Below are 17,596 nucleotides of genomic sequence, written 5' to 3'. Positions count from 1 at the left end.
AGTTTATGGTTCTCCTTTTTCCTTTTTTCCCTCCCCTTTGCTCCCCCTGGTTTGTGGTTTTCTCCTTTATAAGCTCTGTAAAAATTCAGGTCGGGGTCGAAACTCCTCTACTCCCTGTGTGGTGTATGAGTCTCGACCCCAGCATGCTGGCCTGAGCTCTCGTTTCATCTCGCATACAATAAAGCTTCCTCCTGTGATTACAAGTCGGTCTCAGCGTCCTACTGGGTGCACGTCCTTCCCGAGACTGGAGTGGGGGGCTCCCTTCGGAGGTCTTTCAGTACCACTGACGGAGGATCAGGGTTTTACATTATCTCCAGACACAGCGGACAGGACATCGAAGTTAGGCCTTCAGTCATATTGCCAAGCCAGAGCTCAGACACCCAGGGCTCCTGGGAGGAATTTGGGCGGAGAGCAGCTGAGATGGCATTCCTCCGGGCTTCCTAGATAGACCTCAGAAGTGTACTTCCGCTCTCGCAGAGAGGCCCGCGGAGGAAGTGGGCCCAGCGAGCGAACAGTCATCAGGAAGAATGCTGAGTGCTCCGGTGTGCGTTGGTGAGCGGCTGGGTGGTCGGGTGCAGGAGCGGGCGGCGGGCACAGTTGCGGTGACCTGGCCTGGGCGGCGTCCAGGTCCAGGGGGGTTCTCCAGGGAGCGGGGCGATTGGAGCGGCGTTGTTCTGCAGTCCGGTGCCATTACGTATGACTCTCGGTATTCTAACTTCTTGACAAACTCAACACGTAGGTTCACGTTTGACTGTGTGGGTCGGTTATGCTATTGCCTTTAAAACATAAAAATAATAATAATAAAAAAAAGCCCTACGGTTGTGATGTAAAATGAGATTTTCTTAAAAAGCTTGGAATAGCTTGGTGTGATAGCTCCGGCCTGTAATCCCGGCTACTGAGGAAGCGGAGGCAGAAAGACCGGGAACTTGAGCAGTTTAAAGAGCCCTTCTCTCAAATTTTAAAAGTAATAAAGGTAGAAATGTTTTCTAAGCCGAAAGGGCACGTTTGAAATTCAGCTTTGATAACGCACTTGAAAGCTGAAACGTGCTCACAGTCCCAACCTCCTATGTGTGTGTGTGTGTGGGGGGGGGGCTTGTGGTGTCCAAGAAGTATTTTGTAATGTCCGAGTTGCTTGAGAGTAAATGATTTTAAATAAATAAATAATTTTGTAATGTTCGAGTTGCTTGAGAGTAAATGATTTTTAAATAAATAAATAATTTTGTAATGTCTGAGTTGCTTGAGAGTAAATGATTTTAAATAAATAAATAGAGTAAATGATTATAAATAAATAAATAAATAATTTTGTAATGTCCGAATTGCTTGAGAGTAAATGATTTTAAATAAATAAAGGAAGGAAGGAAGGAAGTGAACTGATGGGGGAACCCCATTTCGCTTTAGGTGACTTCATTTCGTGAGCTTCACTTTCTGGCTCTCCAGCCCAGACATACAGCTTCAGAAAGTCCATTGTTCTAATTAACTAAGTTTGGAAACCTATGTTATAGAAACTCTGAAACTTCTGTCACTGGTTCTGCCCCGGTACAATGCAGTCGTGGGTTTTAGCTTTATAAGCCCTAACCTCCCCCTCTTATACTAGCCTGGAACTCATACATAAACACATGGGCAGACTGGCATAGAACTCATAGAAAATCCACCTATTTCTACTTCCTGAGTGCTGGGATTAAAGGTGTGTGCTGCCACACCTGGCCCTACACCTTACTTTTGTTTGAGTGCATGTGTGTGCGTGGCAGTGTACCTGTGGGGATTAGAAGACAACTGTGGGTGTCTTTCTTGCTGCTGTGTTGGCTGTTGTGATTGAACAAAGGTTCAACTGTACTACACAGTCGTGACACTATATAACTTTACTCAGTGGTCCGTCCTATAGGCCGTTCCTGCCTTATTTTCCTGTGTAGTACTGTTCACTACCAAGCATAGCCATACTTAAGACCTGACAAAAATTAAAAAAAAAGATTTTGGTATGTAAATGTTTCATCTGCGTGTGTCTATACACCACGTGTGTACCTGGTGCCTATGGAAGCCTGAAGAGGCTGTCAGATCTCTTAAGGCTAGGCTTACAGAACTGTCATAAGCTTGCAGGTGGGCACAGGGAATTGAACTAGGGTCAGCTAGGCTCCTGGGGAAGCAGTGGCCAGTGCTCTTAATCAACAACCCACCTCTCCAGTCCCTAAAATCTTTTTTGAAGTATTTTGTTACTTGAAATTTTAGAATGTTCTTATATCTGATGTTTTCCTGGTTGATGTGTTCTTGTTATTGGCACTTGTGACAATTCACCACTTTAAGATCTCTGTGTTTAATTTTGTAATGTGTACTGTTTGAGGGGAAAGAATTTTGAATTCTGCATTCAATTATTCTGTTTCTTAACATTCCCTTCCTGATTAGCATCTTGTCTGTAGCAATGAGCTTGGTGTTCTACATTTTTTTTTTCTTTTAATTGGGAGGCCTTGTGAGGAAGATTTCTTCTCTCCTTTGTTGTTTGTTTGTTTGTTTTAGTTTTTCGAGACAGGGTTTCTCTGTATAGCCCTGGCTGTCCTGGAACTCACTTTGTAGACCAGGCTGGCCTCGAACTCAGAAATCCNCCTGCCTCTGCCTCCCAAGTGCTGGGATTAAAGACGTGTGCCACCACCGCCCGACTGTTGTTTGTTTTTGAGATAGTCTCACATAGTCCTGGCTGGAACTTGCTTTACCTCCAAGTATCAAAAGTTTGCCCTCCTCTGTCTCCTAAATGATGGGATTAAAGTCATGTCACTAGCTGACTTGGCTATTATCAATCTATATCAGTTTATATCAGTGTGAACTTCTGAACTTTGTTTTGAGACAGGGCCTTGTGTATTATGTAGTCAGCCCAGGGTGGCCTTGAATTCCTTATCATTCTGCCTCCACTTTCCAAGTGCTGAGATAATAGGCATCATCACCATACCTGGCTTGCTTCAATTTTTTTTTTTTAATTTAATTTACTATTTCTCTGTGTGTTTGTGTGTGTGTACACTAATGTGGGCATGGAGTCACTTCTTTCCACCTTTTTGTGGGTTCTGGGGATGGAACTCAGGTTGTTGATGAGGTAAGTGCTTTTACCTGTTGAGCTATCTGCTCCTGCTTAAGTATATAATTTTTGCCTTTCACTAATTTTCTGATACTGCAATACACTTGTATTTTCTCTGTCCAGCAAGGCATCAACCACTTCTTCACAGAGCCCTGATTCTTTTATTGGAGATTGGTATTTAGAAAGCAAGGTCTGGACATTATAGGTATTATCACTATAATCATTATCATCTTATTCTAGATTTATTTATCTGTATCTAAGTGAGTGTATGCAAACATGTATGTGTGTTTGTGTATGTTTATATGTACGTAGAGTCCAGAACAACAGTGATCCCTTAGAGCTGGAGTGTAACCGACACTTAGCCTCTTATGTAGGTGCTAGAATCAGAACTTCAGTCCTTGTAATTACATAGCAAGTTCTTGTAACCACGGAGGCATTTCTACAGTCCTGTATAGTCTTACTGCTTAATTGCTACATCAATATTATTTTTTAAATTTTATCATGTAACTAAAGCAGACAGCTCTACCTCCTTCAGATTCTGTTTCTATATATGCTTTTCCTTAATCTATGTTTGTTTTCCACCAATACCACACTGGCTTGATTTCTGAAGCTGTCTCTATGGCCATAAGTCTTGAAATCAAGTAAGATGGCTAAGTGTGTAAAGGCACCTGGGCTTGGTCCTTGAAACCCAGAGAATGACTCCTGTAAGTTGACCCCTGATCACTTCAGCATGCATGCTATGACACATAGCACCCAGACACACAAAATAAAAATTTAACAAATTGAGGTATATCTATTTCTTCCACTTTAGTGATCAAAGTAATTTTTAGCTAATTCCCTTTGCCTTTTAATATAAATTGTAGTATCATCTTTACATTGCTCTTTTCCTGCCAAGCGTCTTTTCTCCTTTTCCCTGTGGTTCTGGGATTAATTCCAGGGACTTGTATGTGTTAGGTAATTGTTCTACCACTAAATTGCATTTCCAGCTTCCTTCCCATCCTCCTGAGATTCTGATAGGAAATAAACTAAACATCAACTTGGTAAGAATTGATAGCTTTTCATACTATGTCTCTCAATATGTGACTGTAATATGATGCGTCTGTCTGCGTATTTAGATGTTCTTTGACCTTTTTTTATCAGCCACTTGTGTTTTCTAGCCCTATGAATATCTTAACTATATTTCCACCCTAGATCTCAGTCCACAGGTGCTCATGCACATGTGTCTAATCACACATCCTCGAGAACCTTGAGAACCTACCTCATGTGTGTAGACATCATTTTCTTCTCTCTTCTAGGACTGAGCTCAATCATGTGTGCGGATATCATTTTCTTGTCTCTTCTCTTCTGAACATCAGTGTTGGTTGTTCATTCTTTTACCAGTGACTTCTGGTGACCTGGCAAATAACGTCACACACTGTGAAGATACTTCCAAGGATACAGCAGTGATTTAGTGAAAGCAACAGATTTCTTTTGTATTCATCTGGGTGACCCTGGATAGGAGTGATGCCTCCAGGCAGGTGGAATGCTGCCCGTACAGCTCAGGTGTCAAGGGAACAAGGCTGCCTTCGTATAGTAAAGAAGGAAGAGGAGGAGGATGGCTATATTTCAATGCAGACTGCCAGGCCACAGACACTTAACCGCCCTGGCCAGGAGCTATTCCGTCAGCTCTTTAGACAGCTTCGCTACCATGAATCTTCTGGGCCTCTAGAAACTCTGAGCCGGCTCCAGGAGCTCTGCCGCTGGTGGATGAGGCCTGATGTTCTTTCAAAAGCACAGATGTTAGAGTTGTTGGTGTTGGAGCAATTCCTGAGCATCTTGCCTGGAGAGCTCCGGACATGGGTCCAACTCCATTGCCCTGAGAGTGGCGCAGAGGTTGTGGCCCTGCTGGAAGAGCTGCAGAAGGATCTTGATGGAACACCACAGAAGGTAGGTGGTACACAGTAAGTTCTGCTTGCCTTTTTGTAAATGAGATGGTCTTCTGAACTGTGAGCCTGAGAAATGTAGGGGAGTTTCCCCTTGTTAATCCTCTTGATACCTAAGTATCAGAACTAGACTGTGATCATGGACCCTTTAGCAAAGTGTTCCTTCCATTTTACAGATGAAGACCACCTTAAAATAGGATCAGCAGGTATTGATTGATACATCATAGAATTGCTTTTTGGATATGTGTTTATGTCATAGAAGGTCCATCTCCACATAAGATTTGATTTTGCTTGATGTTGACCGTAGCCTTGTAGAGTGATAGGGGCTGCAGGGAACTGAAGGGAGTCAGGAATTGTGATATCTGAATGGAAGAATACAAAAGAACAGTCTGCATGAACCATGTTTCCTTTTCTTAAGGTTTTTGAAGATATAGGAGTGGGCACAAGGGTTTGGGGCATCTTTGGGCTGGAAGTTAGAAGGCCTCAACTTTAAGCTTTCTAAACAGTCTTGCTTTCTAAACAGTCTTACTTTCTCAACAGTCTTACTGTTCTTAGACATATTATTGTGGGGCTCCCACCAATAAAGACCACTGAGATACAGTCTGTGAGCCAATTGAAAATCTTTATTTTAGCTGGCTGGTGACTACATATGGGTATTTGAAACACTAAATGTACTCCTAGCTTTTCTTAGGGTTTAGATTTAAGCAAGACAACCAAATCCTGGCTGGAAAAAAAAATCCCAAGGTTTCCTTTTTGCAGCTGAAAAGTAAGTAGATAGTTATGAAAGCCAAATTACCCAGCTAGCAAAATTGAGGAAGTTAGACTAATTTTTGCAAAGATCCTGTATTGTTGCTATTCTAGTGCTGTGAAGAAACAGCAATGACCATGCAGCTTGTGAAGGTGGCAGCTTTTATAGAGAAAAGTATTTAGCTTGGTTATGCTTTCAGAGGTTTAGTCCATTATCATGCATGGTGGGTGTCTTAGGGTTTTACTGCTGTGAACAAACACCATGACCAAGGCAACTCTTATAAAAAGCAACATTTAATTGAGGCTGACTTACAGGTTCAGAGGTTCAGTCCATTATCTTCAAGGTGGTGAAAGACCCCTGAAGAGGGGAGACCCTCATTCAAGTCTCCTGATGACGCAACCCCCCAAGAACTCATGAGAGACAGTCCTTGCTGCAATCACACGAGGTTTATTGACAGGAACCAGTGCACTGTGCCCGAGACTAGTATCCCACACAGGGGTAGAGGAGTTCAACCCCAAGTAGCTGGGAGAAGGGGTATTTAAAGGAAGAAACCACAACCCAAGGGGGTAGGGAGGGTGTCATTGGAAGAATACCAAAAATACCAGTGAAAAATCTCAAGGGGAAACTCACTGTGAAAGACCAGGAAAAATTCAGACCCCCTAGCACCAAGAATGTAGGTTAGCCGGTTCAGTGACCCTGTTCTAGGAACTGGCCAACCACAAAAGTTAGATTAAAATCTTGAGAACAATCTTGAGAAGCAGGGAGTTTCTCCTTGTGATTTTTAGTACCCCCCTTGTGATTTTTCACTGGTATTTTCGGCATTTTCCAATAACGCCCTCCCTACCCCCTTGGGTTGTGTTTTTTTCCTTTAAATATCCCCTTTCCCAGCTGCTCGGGGTCCACGTTCCTCTACCCCTACGTGGTGTATGGCTGTGGGCCCTAGAGCGCGCCTGGAATAAATAGTCCTCTTGCAGTTTGCATCAAGGTCGTTTCTTGTGAGTGATTTGGGGTGTCGCCTCTCCTGAGTCAGAACATGGGGGAGTCCTCACTTTGTGGGTCTTTCACCTGTTTCTCAAGATTGTTCTCAAGATTTTTTTTGTTTGTTTTTTTTTTGTTTTTGTTTTGTTTTTGTTTTTCGAGACAGGGTTTCTCTGTTTAGCCTTGGCTGTCCTGGAACTCACTCTGTAGACCAGGCTGGCCTCGAACTCAGAAATCCNCCTGCCTCTGCCTCCCNAGTGCTGGGATTAAAGGCGTGTGCCACCACGCCCAGCTGTTCTCAAGATTTTAATCTAACTTTTGTGATCAGTCAGTTCCTGGAACAGGATCACTGAACCGGCTGGTGTAATCATCTGTTCTGTGGTTAGTCAAGTTCCTGGAACAGAGTCACTGAACTCACTAACCTACATTCTTGGCTCTACTCTGCTTGCTAGGGGGTCTGGATTTTTCCTGGGCTTTCAGTGGACTGGCTTCCAGGCAGCTAGGATTAGGGTCTTAAAGCCCATACCCACAGTGACACACCTACTCCAACAGGGCCACACCCTCTAATAGTGCCACTCCCTGAGCAGAACATATATAAACCATAATAATGGGGAACATAGTAGCCTGTAGGCAAGTGCTGGAGCAATAGATGAGAACTACATCTTGAATCATGGGCAGAGAGAGAGAGAGAGAGAGAGAGAGAGAGAGAGAGAGAGAGAGAGAGAAAGAGACAGACAGACAGACAGACAGACTGACTGACTGAGACTGAGACTGATTGTGCCAGATATGGGCTTTTGAAACCTCAAAGTCCACCCCCATAAACACCTTCCAAGAAGGCCACACCTCCTAATCCTTTTACTCCTTTCAAATAGTGCTTCTCCCTAGGGAGTCCTCCTGGAATTGTTTGTTTTTAGTTACTGGCACTTTGCTCAGAGAGACACATTTTACCTGAGGTAAAAAAAAAATGGAGTCCACATAATTAACCTTTCAGGACGTCAGTTCATTTGAGAAAGAAATGCAAAAATGGTATAATTATGAGGATTTGTTCAGTAACCATTTGAATGCTTTATCATGTGTCTGCTGGTACCAGCCTGACAGTGAATATCAGTGAGTATCACCTTACATCGTGATATCCTGCGTTCTCATCCTTTGCCTTTTGCAGTTTTTGTTTTGTTTTGAAACGGGGTCTCTCTCTATAGCCCTGGCCTTGAACCAATAAAGATCTTTATGTCTCCTGAGTGCTGTGACTAGAGGTTTGTGCCACCATATCTGGCAACTTTTGAGTTTTTTCAAAAAGCATTTATCATTTTTTTTATGTTTTAAAATTTTATTTATATAAAAACATGGGCCTATGTATGCATAATTCATGCATTAAAATTACTAATATTTCTGAAGTTTATCCTTCAAATTTATTACAAAAATTAGATTAAGATTTGATAATAGTCTATGAGTGGTAAATGGTGATAAATCAACATAAGTAATGCCCATTTTATTTTATTTTTTATTTTTTTTTAAGATTTATTTATTATATATAAGTACACTGTANCTGTCTTCAGACACTCCAGAAGAGGGCGTCAGATCTTGTTTCGGATGGTTATGAGCCACCATGTGGTTGCTGGGATTTGAACTCCGGACCTTCGGAAGAGCAATCGGGTGCTCTTACCCACTGAGCCATCTCACCAGCCCGTAATGCTTATTTTAAAATGTGCCTTTTAAAAATCTAAAAGTACATTTATCATTTTTACCAAAACAGATGTGCACAGGGATGTGACAGTAATTTATGAAATGAAATATAATTATGAAACTATACGTTCAGTGGCCTCAGTCTAAGGTTTGTTCACATTAATTTAGAAAAAGTGTTAGCCACTGTGCCAGGAAGACTCCTCTAAGCTCATTACCTGAAGCCTTCTGCACTGGTTTCTACATTAAGGAAGCTTGACTGAGAGAGAGCTGTTTGAAGTCCAATGGCAAAGCCCTCTTTCCTGTTCTTTGCTTGAATGAGCATAGGAGGAGAGGTTTTCTTTGTGGTTTGATTCTTGGTTGACCCTTAAAATTAATACTGTCTTTCTAGTGGTGATACTGTTTTGTGAGGCTCTCTGAGGTCACTGTACACTTCAGACCCTTGTCTGGCTCTCTGCCGAGAACCAGTGCTCATTTTATTCCATTTCTCATCTTTAGACCTGGTGTCAAGTAGCACCTGGTGGGGAACTATCATTGTGGCATGTGAGGATTGCTGTTATTGACTTGACCAGTGCATCCTTTGGTCAAGTGGGAACCTATTGAACACTCCCTGGTGCAGGGAGGCCAAGGGGTGAAGTTTCTCCATCACCTTTTTCTCTGGGTCTCTTCTGCCAAGAAGTGATTAAAGGGCCTGGTGGCCTAAACCTCTATAGATTGGCCCATGGGAGTATTCTCTGAATTTGCTTTCTGATTCCTATAGGAATGTTATCATAACCTTTTCTTCTTGCCAGGATCCATGCCTTACTCAGAATCCAGATGTGCATTGGATAGGTACTGGTGCTCTGCAGCCTGCACAGATATGGTCCCCTGCATCACATCTCAGGAACAGTTCTGCTCTAGAGGACCACTTGGAGACTCCATATGGAATAGGAATTTGTGACTCCCTGGCTGAACAAACTGGTACTCACTGCCCAGACCCTAACTTTATGTCATATCTCTTGTGTTTCATATACTGTTGTCTTGTTATCATGTTTTCTCACAAGAGTCTTTTAGTACCTAGCTCTGGGTTCTCTTGAATGCTTCTGTGATTCATGTCTGGTTGGCTTCTTCTATTCCATTCTCCCTTTCCTGGTCCCTAGCAGACACTGAAGATATGTCTGTGCATCTTGAATAGCAGTCTGCTTGCTGTAGGTCCAGGGATCCTCTAGGAGTGAGGAGAGTGGGCTTCTTGGGTGTCCAGAGCTGGACACCTCTCTTATGCCTCTTTTTTCCTTCAGATTCTCGTGCTGTCTCGGTGCCTGACTATTTCCAGTTAGAAAAGGACATAGAATACCAGGTAACAGCCAGCAAGCCTTTGGTAATCAGGCTGCAGGTGAGCCTCAGGGCTTTGGGTCTTTTCTGGTGTCACGTGCATGGCTGCCCCATGGGTAGTGCAACTCTCTTCATCCTGGGTTGTCATTTAACTTTATAGTCAAGAGACCAGAGCTTTCTACTGGGTGATGGCCTTTCACCTTTGCCAAATTTATCCAGTGTTAACTCTTTGTCAGGCCTATGACCCTCTTGACAGCTGAGAGCTGTGAATCAGCTCTAAGTCATAGTTCTTTATTTTTTCAGGAAGCTCTGACTTTCCAGGATGTGGAGGTGACCTTCTCTCAGGAAGAGTGGGGATGTTTGAACTCAGCTCAGCGCAATCTTTATCGGGATGTTATCCTGGAGAATTATGGGAATGTAGTTTCTGTGGGTAAGTCTTTAGTATCCCTAGCTACCTTCACGTTTGGTTTTTCTCCTTTTTTTTTTTTTTTTTTTTTTTTAATGATTTATTTATTATTTATTTATATGAGTACACTACAGCTGTCTTCAGACACAGATTAGAAGAGTGTATCACGGGCTGGTGAGATGGCTCAGTGGGTAAGAGCACCCAACTGCTCTTCCGAAGGTCCGGAATTCAAATCCCAGCAACCACATGGTGGCTCACAACCATCCGTAACAAGATCTGACGCCCTCTCCTGGAGTGTCTGAAGACAGCTACAGTGTACTTACGTATAATAAATAAATAAAACTTTAAAAAAAAAAAGAAAAGTGTATCAGTCCCGTTACAGATGGTTGTGAGCCACAATGTGGTTACTGGGAATTGAACTCAGGACCTCTGGCAGAGCAGTCAGTGCTCTTATTGCTGAGACATCTCTCCAGCCTGGTTTTTCTCCTTTTCTTAATCTTAAAAAAAAAAAAAAAAATTCATTTATGTACATGGATATGTATGCATGTAGGTGCTTGCATGCCATGGCTCATACAGTCAGAAGGTAGCCAGTGAGGGTAGTTCCTGTCCTTTCTACCACGTGGGTCCAGTGAATCATATTCTAGCTAAGCTTGGTGGCAGGTGCCTTTATCCACTGAGCCATCTTCACTGCCCCTTGTTTTTCTTTTCTGTGTAGAAAGGGGCCTTGTCTTAGATTGTGGTTCTGTAGCCACCAAGCTTATTACTTAATCTATGACTAAACTGTCCTTGACTAACGGAGATGGTAATATCTGTCATGTGAGATTATTGAGAAGACTGAGTCTGTCTTAAGTTCTCAGTCCATTGAGGCCCTCAAATATTGCTAACTGATGTAGCCAATTGAGTAGTTGTATGCTTCTCACCTCTAGAGAATATTATTATCATTGTTGTTAGATATTTTATGTGTATGGGTAGTTTGCTTGCATGTGTGTTTGTGCACCACCTGCTTCTAATGCTCATGGAGGTCAGAAGAAGGCATCAGATCCCTTGAGTCACAGATGCTCGTTAGCCACATGTAGATGTTGGGAATTAAGCCAGATCCTTTGGAGGAGCAGCCAGTGCTCTTTATCTGCTGAGGCATCTTTCCAGTTCTACTCTGAAGAATTCTTTTTTTTTTTTTTTTTTTAAAGATTTATTTATTTATTATATTTAAGTACACTGTAGCTGTCTTCAGACACTCCAGAAGAGGGCGTCAGATCTTGTTACGGATGGTTATGAGCCACCATGTGGTTGCTGGGATTTGAACTCCGGACCTTCGGAAGAGCAATCGGGTGCTCTTACCCACTGAGCCATCTCACCAGCCCCCTGGAGAATTCTTGAAGCCCCTTTGCCTGTAACTTTTCTCAGCTTCTCATCTCTACCTAGGGCAGCAGTTCTCAATGTATAGGTCACAACCCCTCTGGCAAATGTGTATTTCCAAAAATATTTACATTATGATTCATAACAGTAGTAAAATTAGTTATGAAGTAGTAGTGGAAATAATTTTATGGCTAGGGGTCAGCACAACATAAGGAACTGTTTTAAAGGATTTCAGCATTAGGAAATTGTTAGGTTGAGAACCATGTCTTAGGGCTATGGCTGGCCAGGCATTCTGTCCTAGCTTTTTGCATTTGTCTTTCTGGCCTTCTCTCCTCTCTGCCAGGACTGTAGGTCCTAGAAAGTAGCTTTGTGTGACTTTTCTTACCTCGCATCCCATTTCTTTTCTGCAGTGGGCTCCTCTCCCAAACCTGCTCTGATCTCCTGGCTAGAAGCAAGGAAGCCATGGGGCATGAATATCTGCACAGTTCAGTTTAAGAGAGATCCTGATGCTGTGCCTGAAGGTGAGCTCTGTCAAGTGTACTATATCACGAGGGACTTACTCCATTATTTGCTAGGAGTTTCTTAATTTTTTTTTTTTTTTCATTTTTTGAGACAGGGTTTCTCTGTGTAGCCCTGGCTGTCCTCGTACTCACTTTGTAGACCAGGCTGGCCTCGAACTCAGAAATCCACCTGCCTCTGCCTCCCGAGTGCTGGGATTAAAGGCATGCCCCAACCACGCCCGACTTTGCTAGGAGTTTCTAAGGGGTGCTAGGACTCTGGGCCACTTCCTGCTTGACTTATAATAGGCCACTTCTTTTTCAGCCTTGACCCTTCCCTAGCATCTCAGTATCAGTTCTTGCTCATCACAGGGCTTCCCTGTTCTCTTTTCCACTGGGTTCTAATGCTCATTTCTGTGTCTACACCACTCTGAATTACCTGTATTCATCCATCCCATTCTGGCTCTTCCTTGTTTGATTCTTCCTTCCATGATGAGCTTAGATCTAGTTTTTTCACAAGACCCTACGTGAAGCGCCAGGTCTTGACTTTTGGGGACTTTTATGTGGTATTCCTGTGCTATAACTTTTCTCTGTTGTCTTGCTATAATATTCTTTTTTTTTAGGTCTGTTTATTGCCCTGTTAGATTTGATTTTTGTGTCCCTCCCTCTATCTGCTGTATCTGGCCTTCCTCCTCCCTTTCCTGTTATTTGAGATACTCTTTCTTTTTCTTATCCTTGACTGTTTTGTATAAAGGTAATGACAGTTAGGCAAGATTCTTGCTAATAAGAATCTTCTTTATAGTTCTTCTTGCCTTTTCCAGTTCCAAATATTGAAGAAAAATATTTTCTTTTTCTTTCTCTCTCCTCCCCCCCACCAGGAGGTAAGCTTCAAATTAAGCCAAGCAAGTTCATCTTGAAACAGAAATCTTCAGAATACATAGAAACCTGTGTAAATACATCAGTAAGTCCTGAGACAAGTGTTTTTGAGGAAACAGGGCTCAAAGAGTCTTTTAAACAGAAGAGTAGGTTACAGACGTCCTGTGGAGACTCCATACAAATGAAAGAGATGAAGGAAGGAGCCAACATTAGTCAAAGGACAGGAAGAGAATCTGAAGTATTGAGAAACAATGATATTCTCGAGTTAAAACATGTTAAATATGTGAGTGTTTCTAGAAAAAGGCTATCCTTTAAACATGGCTATGACAGAAACTTCAGAAAAAGTTCACACCATTATAATAATAAATATGGGGAAGGGCTCAGAGGCACAGTTGAGGGGTTTGGTGTGTATCAGAATACTGGGCTGAAAAAGAATGGAAAGGACAGATGTGGGGAGACCTCAAGGAGGACCTCTCCTTCCCATCCTGAGTATCATCAGAGATGTTACAGTCAAGGGGCCCTGTTTCAATGTAGGGTGTGTGCGAAAGCTTTCAAGTGGCGTTCAAACTGTATACGGCACGAGAAAATTCACACCGGAGTGAAACCTTACCAATGCAGCTTATGTGAGAAAGCTTTCCAACGTTTGTCAGCCTACCGTCTGCACCAGAAAACCCATAGTAAACAGAAACGTGGATCCAGTAAGTACAAAAATGCTCTCACCTGCAGCTTGGATGTCAGTCATCATTTGACAGACCAGGATGAGGAGAAACACTTACACTGTAACCAGTGTGGGAAAAACTTCTCCTGTAAGTCCTATGCTCTTGAACACCAAAAGATTCACACACGGGAGAAACCTTTTAAATGTACCAGATGTAGGAAAACCTTTCGGTGGAAGTCAAACTTTTCTCGTCATATGAAATTACATCACAGAGAGGTGCGTAAACAAGAGAAACGTCAAGAAGACTTCAAGCAGAGTCATAGTCAGTCTCAGTTTATCTCTACTGTAGAGAAAACTTTTCCATGTCAGAATTGTGGGAAAACTTTTACTCAAAAGAAATCACTCATTGAGCACCAGAGGATTCATACAGGGGAAAAACCATACCAGTGTAGTGGGTGTGGAGAAACATTTACCTATAGGTCATCTTATATTATTCATATGAAGCGAAAGCAGCATGCTATTAAAATAAAACCTGAACATGGCTGCCTAACTTTTAGTCAGGGTGCAGTGTTTCCCATTCCTCGGGGTAGTCATAATACAGAGGAGCCTAATAAGTGTAAATACTGTGGCAAAGCCTTTCATAATCACTCATTTCTTCTCATTCACGAGAGAGTTCACACTAGAGAGAAGCCCTATCAGTGCAGGGAGTGTGAAAAAGCCTTCCGATGGAGTTCCAATCTCTACCGACATCAGAGAAAACACCTTTTGCACAAGCAGTATAAGTATCGTGAAAGAAAAGAGACTTCAAATCTACAGTCAAAAATCCTCATTGATCAGAAGCCCTTTTGGTGTCAAGAATGTGGGAAAACCTTTACACGTAAAAGAAGCCTTTTAGATCATAAGGGAATACACAGTGGAGAGAGACGCTTTAAATGCAACTTATGTGAAAAGTCTTTTGATAGAAACTATCGACTTGTTAATCACCAGAGGATCCACACTACAGAGCAACCTTTTCAATCTCAGTGGCGTGGTGAAGATTTTGTTGGGATACATGTCCGTTCTGTTGGCCAGAGAAAACACAGCAGCACACTGCAGTCTGAGTATGGCCTACATTCAGATAAGCCTGGCTTATCTTACTGTCAGGATGTAAGGTTAAATATTCAGGAATTAGAACTAAGTCGAAAGCTCCATAAAGAGTGTGATAACCCTTCTGATGAGAGTTCCGAGTCAATTGCATTCCAGAATGTGCCCACTAAGAAGAAAGCCTGCCACAAATGCAGCACTTGTGGGAAAATATTTAAGAAGCATTCACATCTCATTAGCCACAGCAGATGTCACACACAAGAGAGGCCCTTCAAATGCATAGTGTGTGGGAAGACCTTCAGGTGGTCTTCCAATTTGACTCGGCATATGAAAAACCATATTAGAGATTAGCCTGGGGTCTTTGATGACAGTGGGGTGGGGGATAGTTCTTGGTTACATTCTAGAGAACTTTAGTGGTAGGCACTGGGGAAAACCTTGTAAAGGTCCAGTCCTTTCTGGCTTGGATGTTCTTGGTGTGGAATCTTGATGATTTCAAAACTNGGGGACTTCTCAGGCTTCCTTCTGGAAAGATGCTGAAAAAGAACAGAATGTTCTCTGGGTTCTTTTAGGGATCCTGGCCCCTAGGTTTAGCCCAGGACAGCCAGGTCTCCTTAGGTAATTCTTGCTGTTTGGAATTGGAAAGCATGTCTGTAGCCTAGTAAGCGGTGTCTGTTGGGAAGGGGCCGTTTAGATCCCCAGTTCTTTAGGGTCAGCTTGTGTTGGTACTGTTCTGTTGACTTTAAAACCAAGAACTTGTATTCTACATCAGATGTNTCCTGGGGGGCTCTGGTTGGGGCTTCAGTTTATAATCGGTTTTTTGCTTATTAGCTATGGTCCTAAAGCCTCAGTGGCAAGTGAAAAGGACAGGGTGCTGGGCTCCGTTGNTTGATCTAGACAGGCAGCATTACTCCATCATTTCAGCTGAGATACAAGAGCACTCCTCATGTTCCAGTGACCAAAACAGACAAAANCCCTGCTGTTTGGGGATCTGTAAGTCACTAAATGAGTTAAATCCTATCCTGGATGGTGATATGCGTTGAGGACAAAGTAATCCAGAGAAGAATGGNAAGGAATCTGGTTAGGATGTGGATTGTAATTTTAAACAAACTGTCCAGGAAATAGTGTTACTGACAGTGAAACTAAGTGGGACCAAGTGTTAGGAGGCATTGACATCTTTAGGAGTTCCAAGACAGACAGGGCTACATAGAGAAACCTTATCTCAAAAAAATAAAAAATAAGATAAATAAACAAGACACCCCCCCCCANACCCAACAAACAAAATCCCTAATTGACTAAAAAGCTAAAGGAAGTTGGAATTGGGGATGGGGGGGATTCATGTTGCTCTATTGAGAAAGAGTACAAGATAGAGAAGATAGGATCTTANCTGGTGACTTTAGGGATAGTATAGAGTCCCTTGGGTGGAGTAGATGAGCTTCTGAAGAATGGACCAATCTTTACAGAGGTATTGTTTGCACATTAGTTATAATGGACCAAGCTTTATAGAGGTATTGTTTGCACATTAGTTATAATGATGCCTCTGGGATAGCCCTTTGTTCAGAGTCATGCATATCCTGGAACTTTGTCCTTTAATCTCCCCTGCTCCTATCTCTTTTGGGGACTATACCTTAACTGCTAGTGTGACCTGGGTTCCCCGTTATGCTTGTCACTGCAGCCTGACCAAGCACTTGGGAAGCTGTGCTAAGGTGCACATGTTGACAGATTTTGTGAAGAACGCTGCTTCTCCAGTCTGAAAAAAAGGGGCCTGCACAGCAGTTGTGGTGCCTTTGCCTGGGTTCAGTTCCTAGCACCTGTGGCAGCTCACAGCCACTGGCAGTCCCAGAGAATCCNATGCCCTACCCTGAATTATGTGTGCTCCAGACGTGCACGTGGCTCACAGACATGCAAACAAAACACTCATACAAAATACATTTTAAAAATAGCATGAGTATGAAAAAANAATCTGTATTTTCAAATTGCCTCTTTGAAAGAATCTAGTTCTGCCAAGTCAGGAGTAGAACTTTATTTTCAGTGGGTCTTGATCAGATAGGTTGGGGGGGGGCTACTTTATAAAACAGGCCTTGAGTCCAGTATTGAATGGAAGTCGTACTCAAAAGTACACAGCTGCTAGGTATGAGCCCAATTATTGATGGGTTTGAGTAGTAGAGTGCCAGTTGACAGTTTCTGATTGTCTTGGCAACCATGTCTAATCTTGAACTTGGCCTGGAAAGCACAGGCTTCTTTGAGCATAGCCTTTCCACTGCCTGAGGAATTGAAGTTGAGGATGGGAATAGGCAGATGGGCTGAGACCATTATGGAGTAATGGATATCGGATGGCCTCTTAACTCACCTGGTTAGTGTGGTCAGTTACATCCTTACTGAAGGATGTCAAACCATAGTGTGCAGAGAAGAAACCATGTGGGCTTTCTTAGTAATCTCTTAGAGAAGTTNGTTTTTGAAAGCTAAGTATGAAGTGGGTGGAATAAGGGGGGGTTCAGATCCCCTTGTAAGTGNATTGCCAGGGAACTTGGAAAGGCTTATAAAAAGTGTGTGTTCTCTCTGTGTGTCCCTTCCTGGGCCAATGTGAAGAGCGATGAACATGAATCAACTCACTACAACAGTGTTTAGATAGTGGGACCAGTGGAACCCTGTTTGCTGTTAGCAGAACACACCGTGCAGGAGATGTTTGATGCTTCAGAAAGAGTATAAAGCTCAGTGTTGGGGTACACACTCGAATCCTAATGTGGGATGCCAAAGCAAGAGAACCAAAAGTTTAAAGCCACTTGGGGATAATGAATAATAAGATCCTGTTCAATGGTCTACAAAGTGCGTTCCAGGACAGCAAGGACTACACAGAGAAACCCTGTCTTGAAAAAAACAAAAACAATAAATAAATAAAATTAAAAAAAATCCTGCTCAAGCAACTACCACTACAACAAAAATAGACAATTATAGCGAATGTGGAAGACATATCCTCCAGCTTAGAAAACTACATGAAGAGTTGCAGAAGCTGTATATAACATACC

General features: G+C 42.6%; 1 protein-coding gene across 6 annotated transcripts; it reads left to right on the top strand.

Annotated features, from left to right (window-relative positions):
• Positions 1-472: 472 nt before the first annotated feature.
• On the top strand, positions 473-17,587 carry Znf445 (zinc finger protein 445). Of its 6 annotated transcripts, none has more exons than XM_029543354.1 (7): positions 473-552; positions 4,354-4,984; positions 9,178-9,346; positions 9,664-9,722; positions 10,001-10,127; positions 11,870-11,980; positions 12,835-17,587. In XM_029543354.1, the coding sequence occupies exons 2-7, from the start codon at positions 4,562-4,564 to the stop codon at positions 14,922-14,924; spliced, it is 2,979 nt and encodes a 992-aa protein (XP_029399214.1). In that variant the 5' UTR covers positions 473-552; positions 4,354-4,561; the 3' UTR covers positions 14,925-17,587. The 6 variants fall into 6 exon arrangements, with proteins under 6 accessions (XP_029399214.1, XP_029399210.1, XP_029399215.1 ...); XM_029543350.1 differs by having other exon boundaries at positions 9,664-9,758; XM_029543355.1 differs by having other exon boundaries at positions 492-552; positions 4,439-4,984.
• The last annotated feature ends 9 nt before the right edge of the window (positions 17,588-17,596 follow it).

Source organism: Mus pahari, chromosome 10 (genome assembly GCF_900095145.1).
Source record: "Mus pahari chromosome 10, PAHARI_EIJ_v1.1, whole genome shotgun sequence".
NCBI lineage: Eukaryota > Metazoa > Chordata > Mammalia > Rodentia > Muridae > Mus > Mus pahari.
The sequence above is the reverse complement of the archived record's forward strand: the minus strand, read 5'-3'. Positions and strand labels throughout refer to the sequence as shown.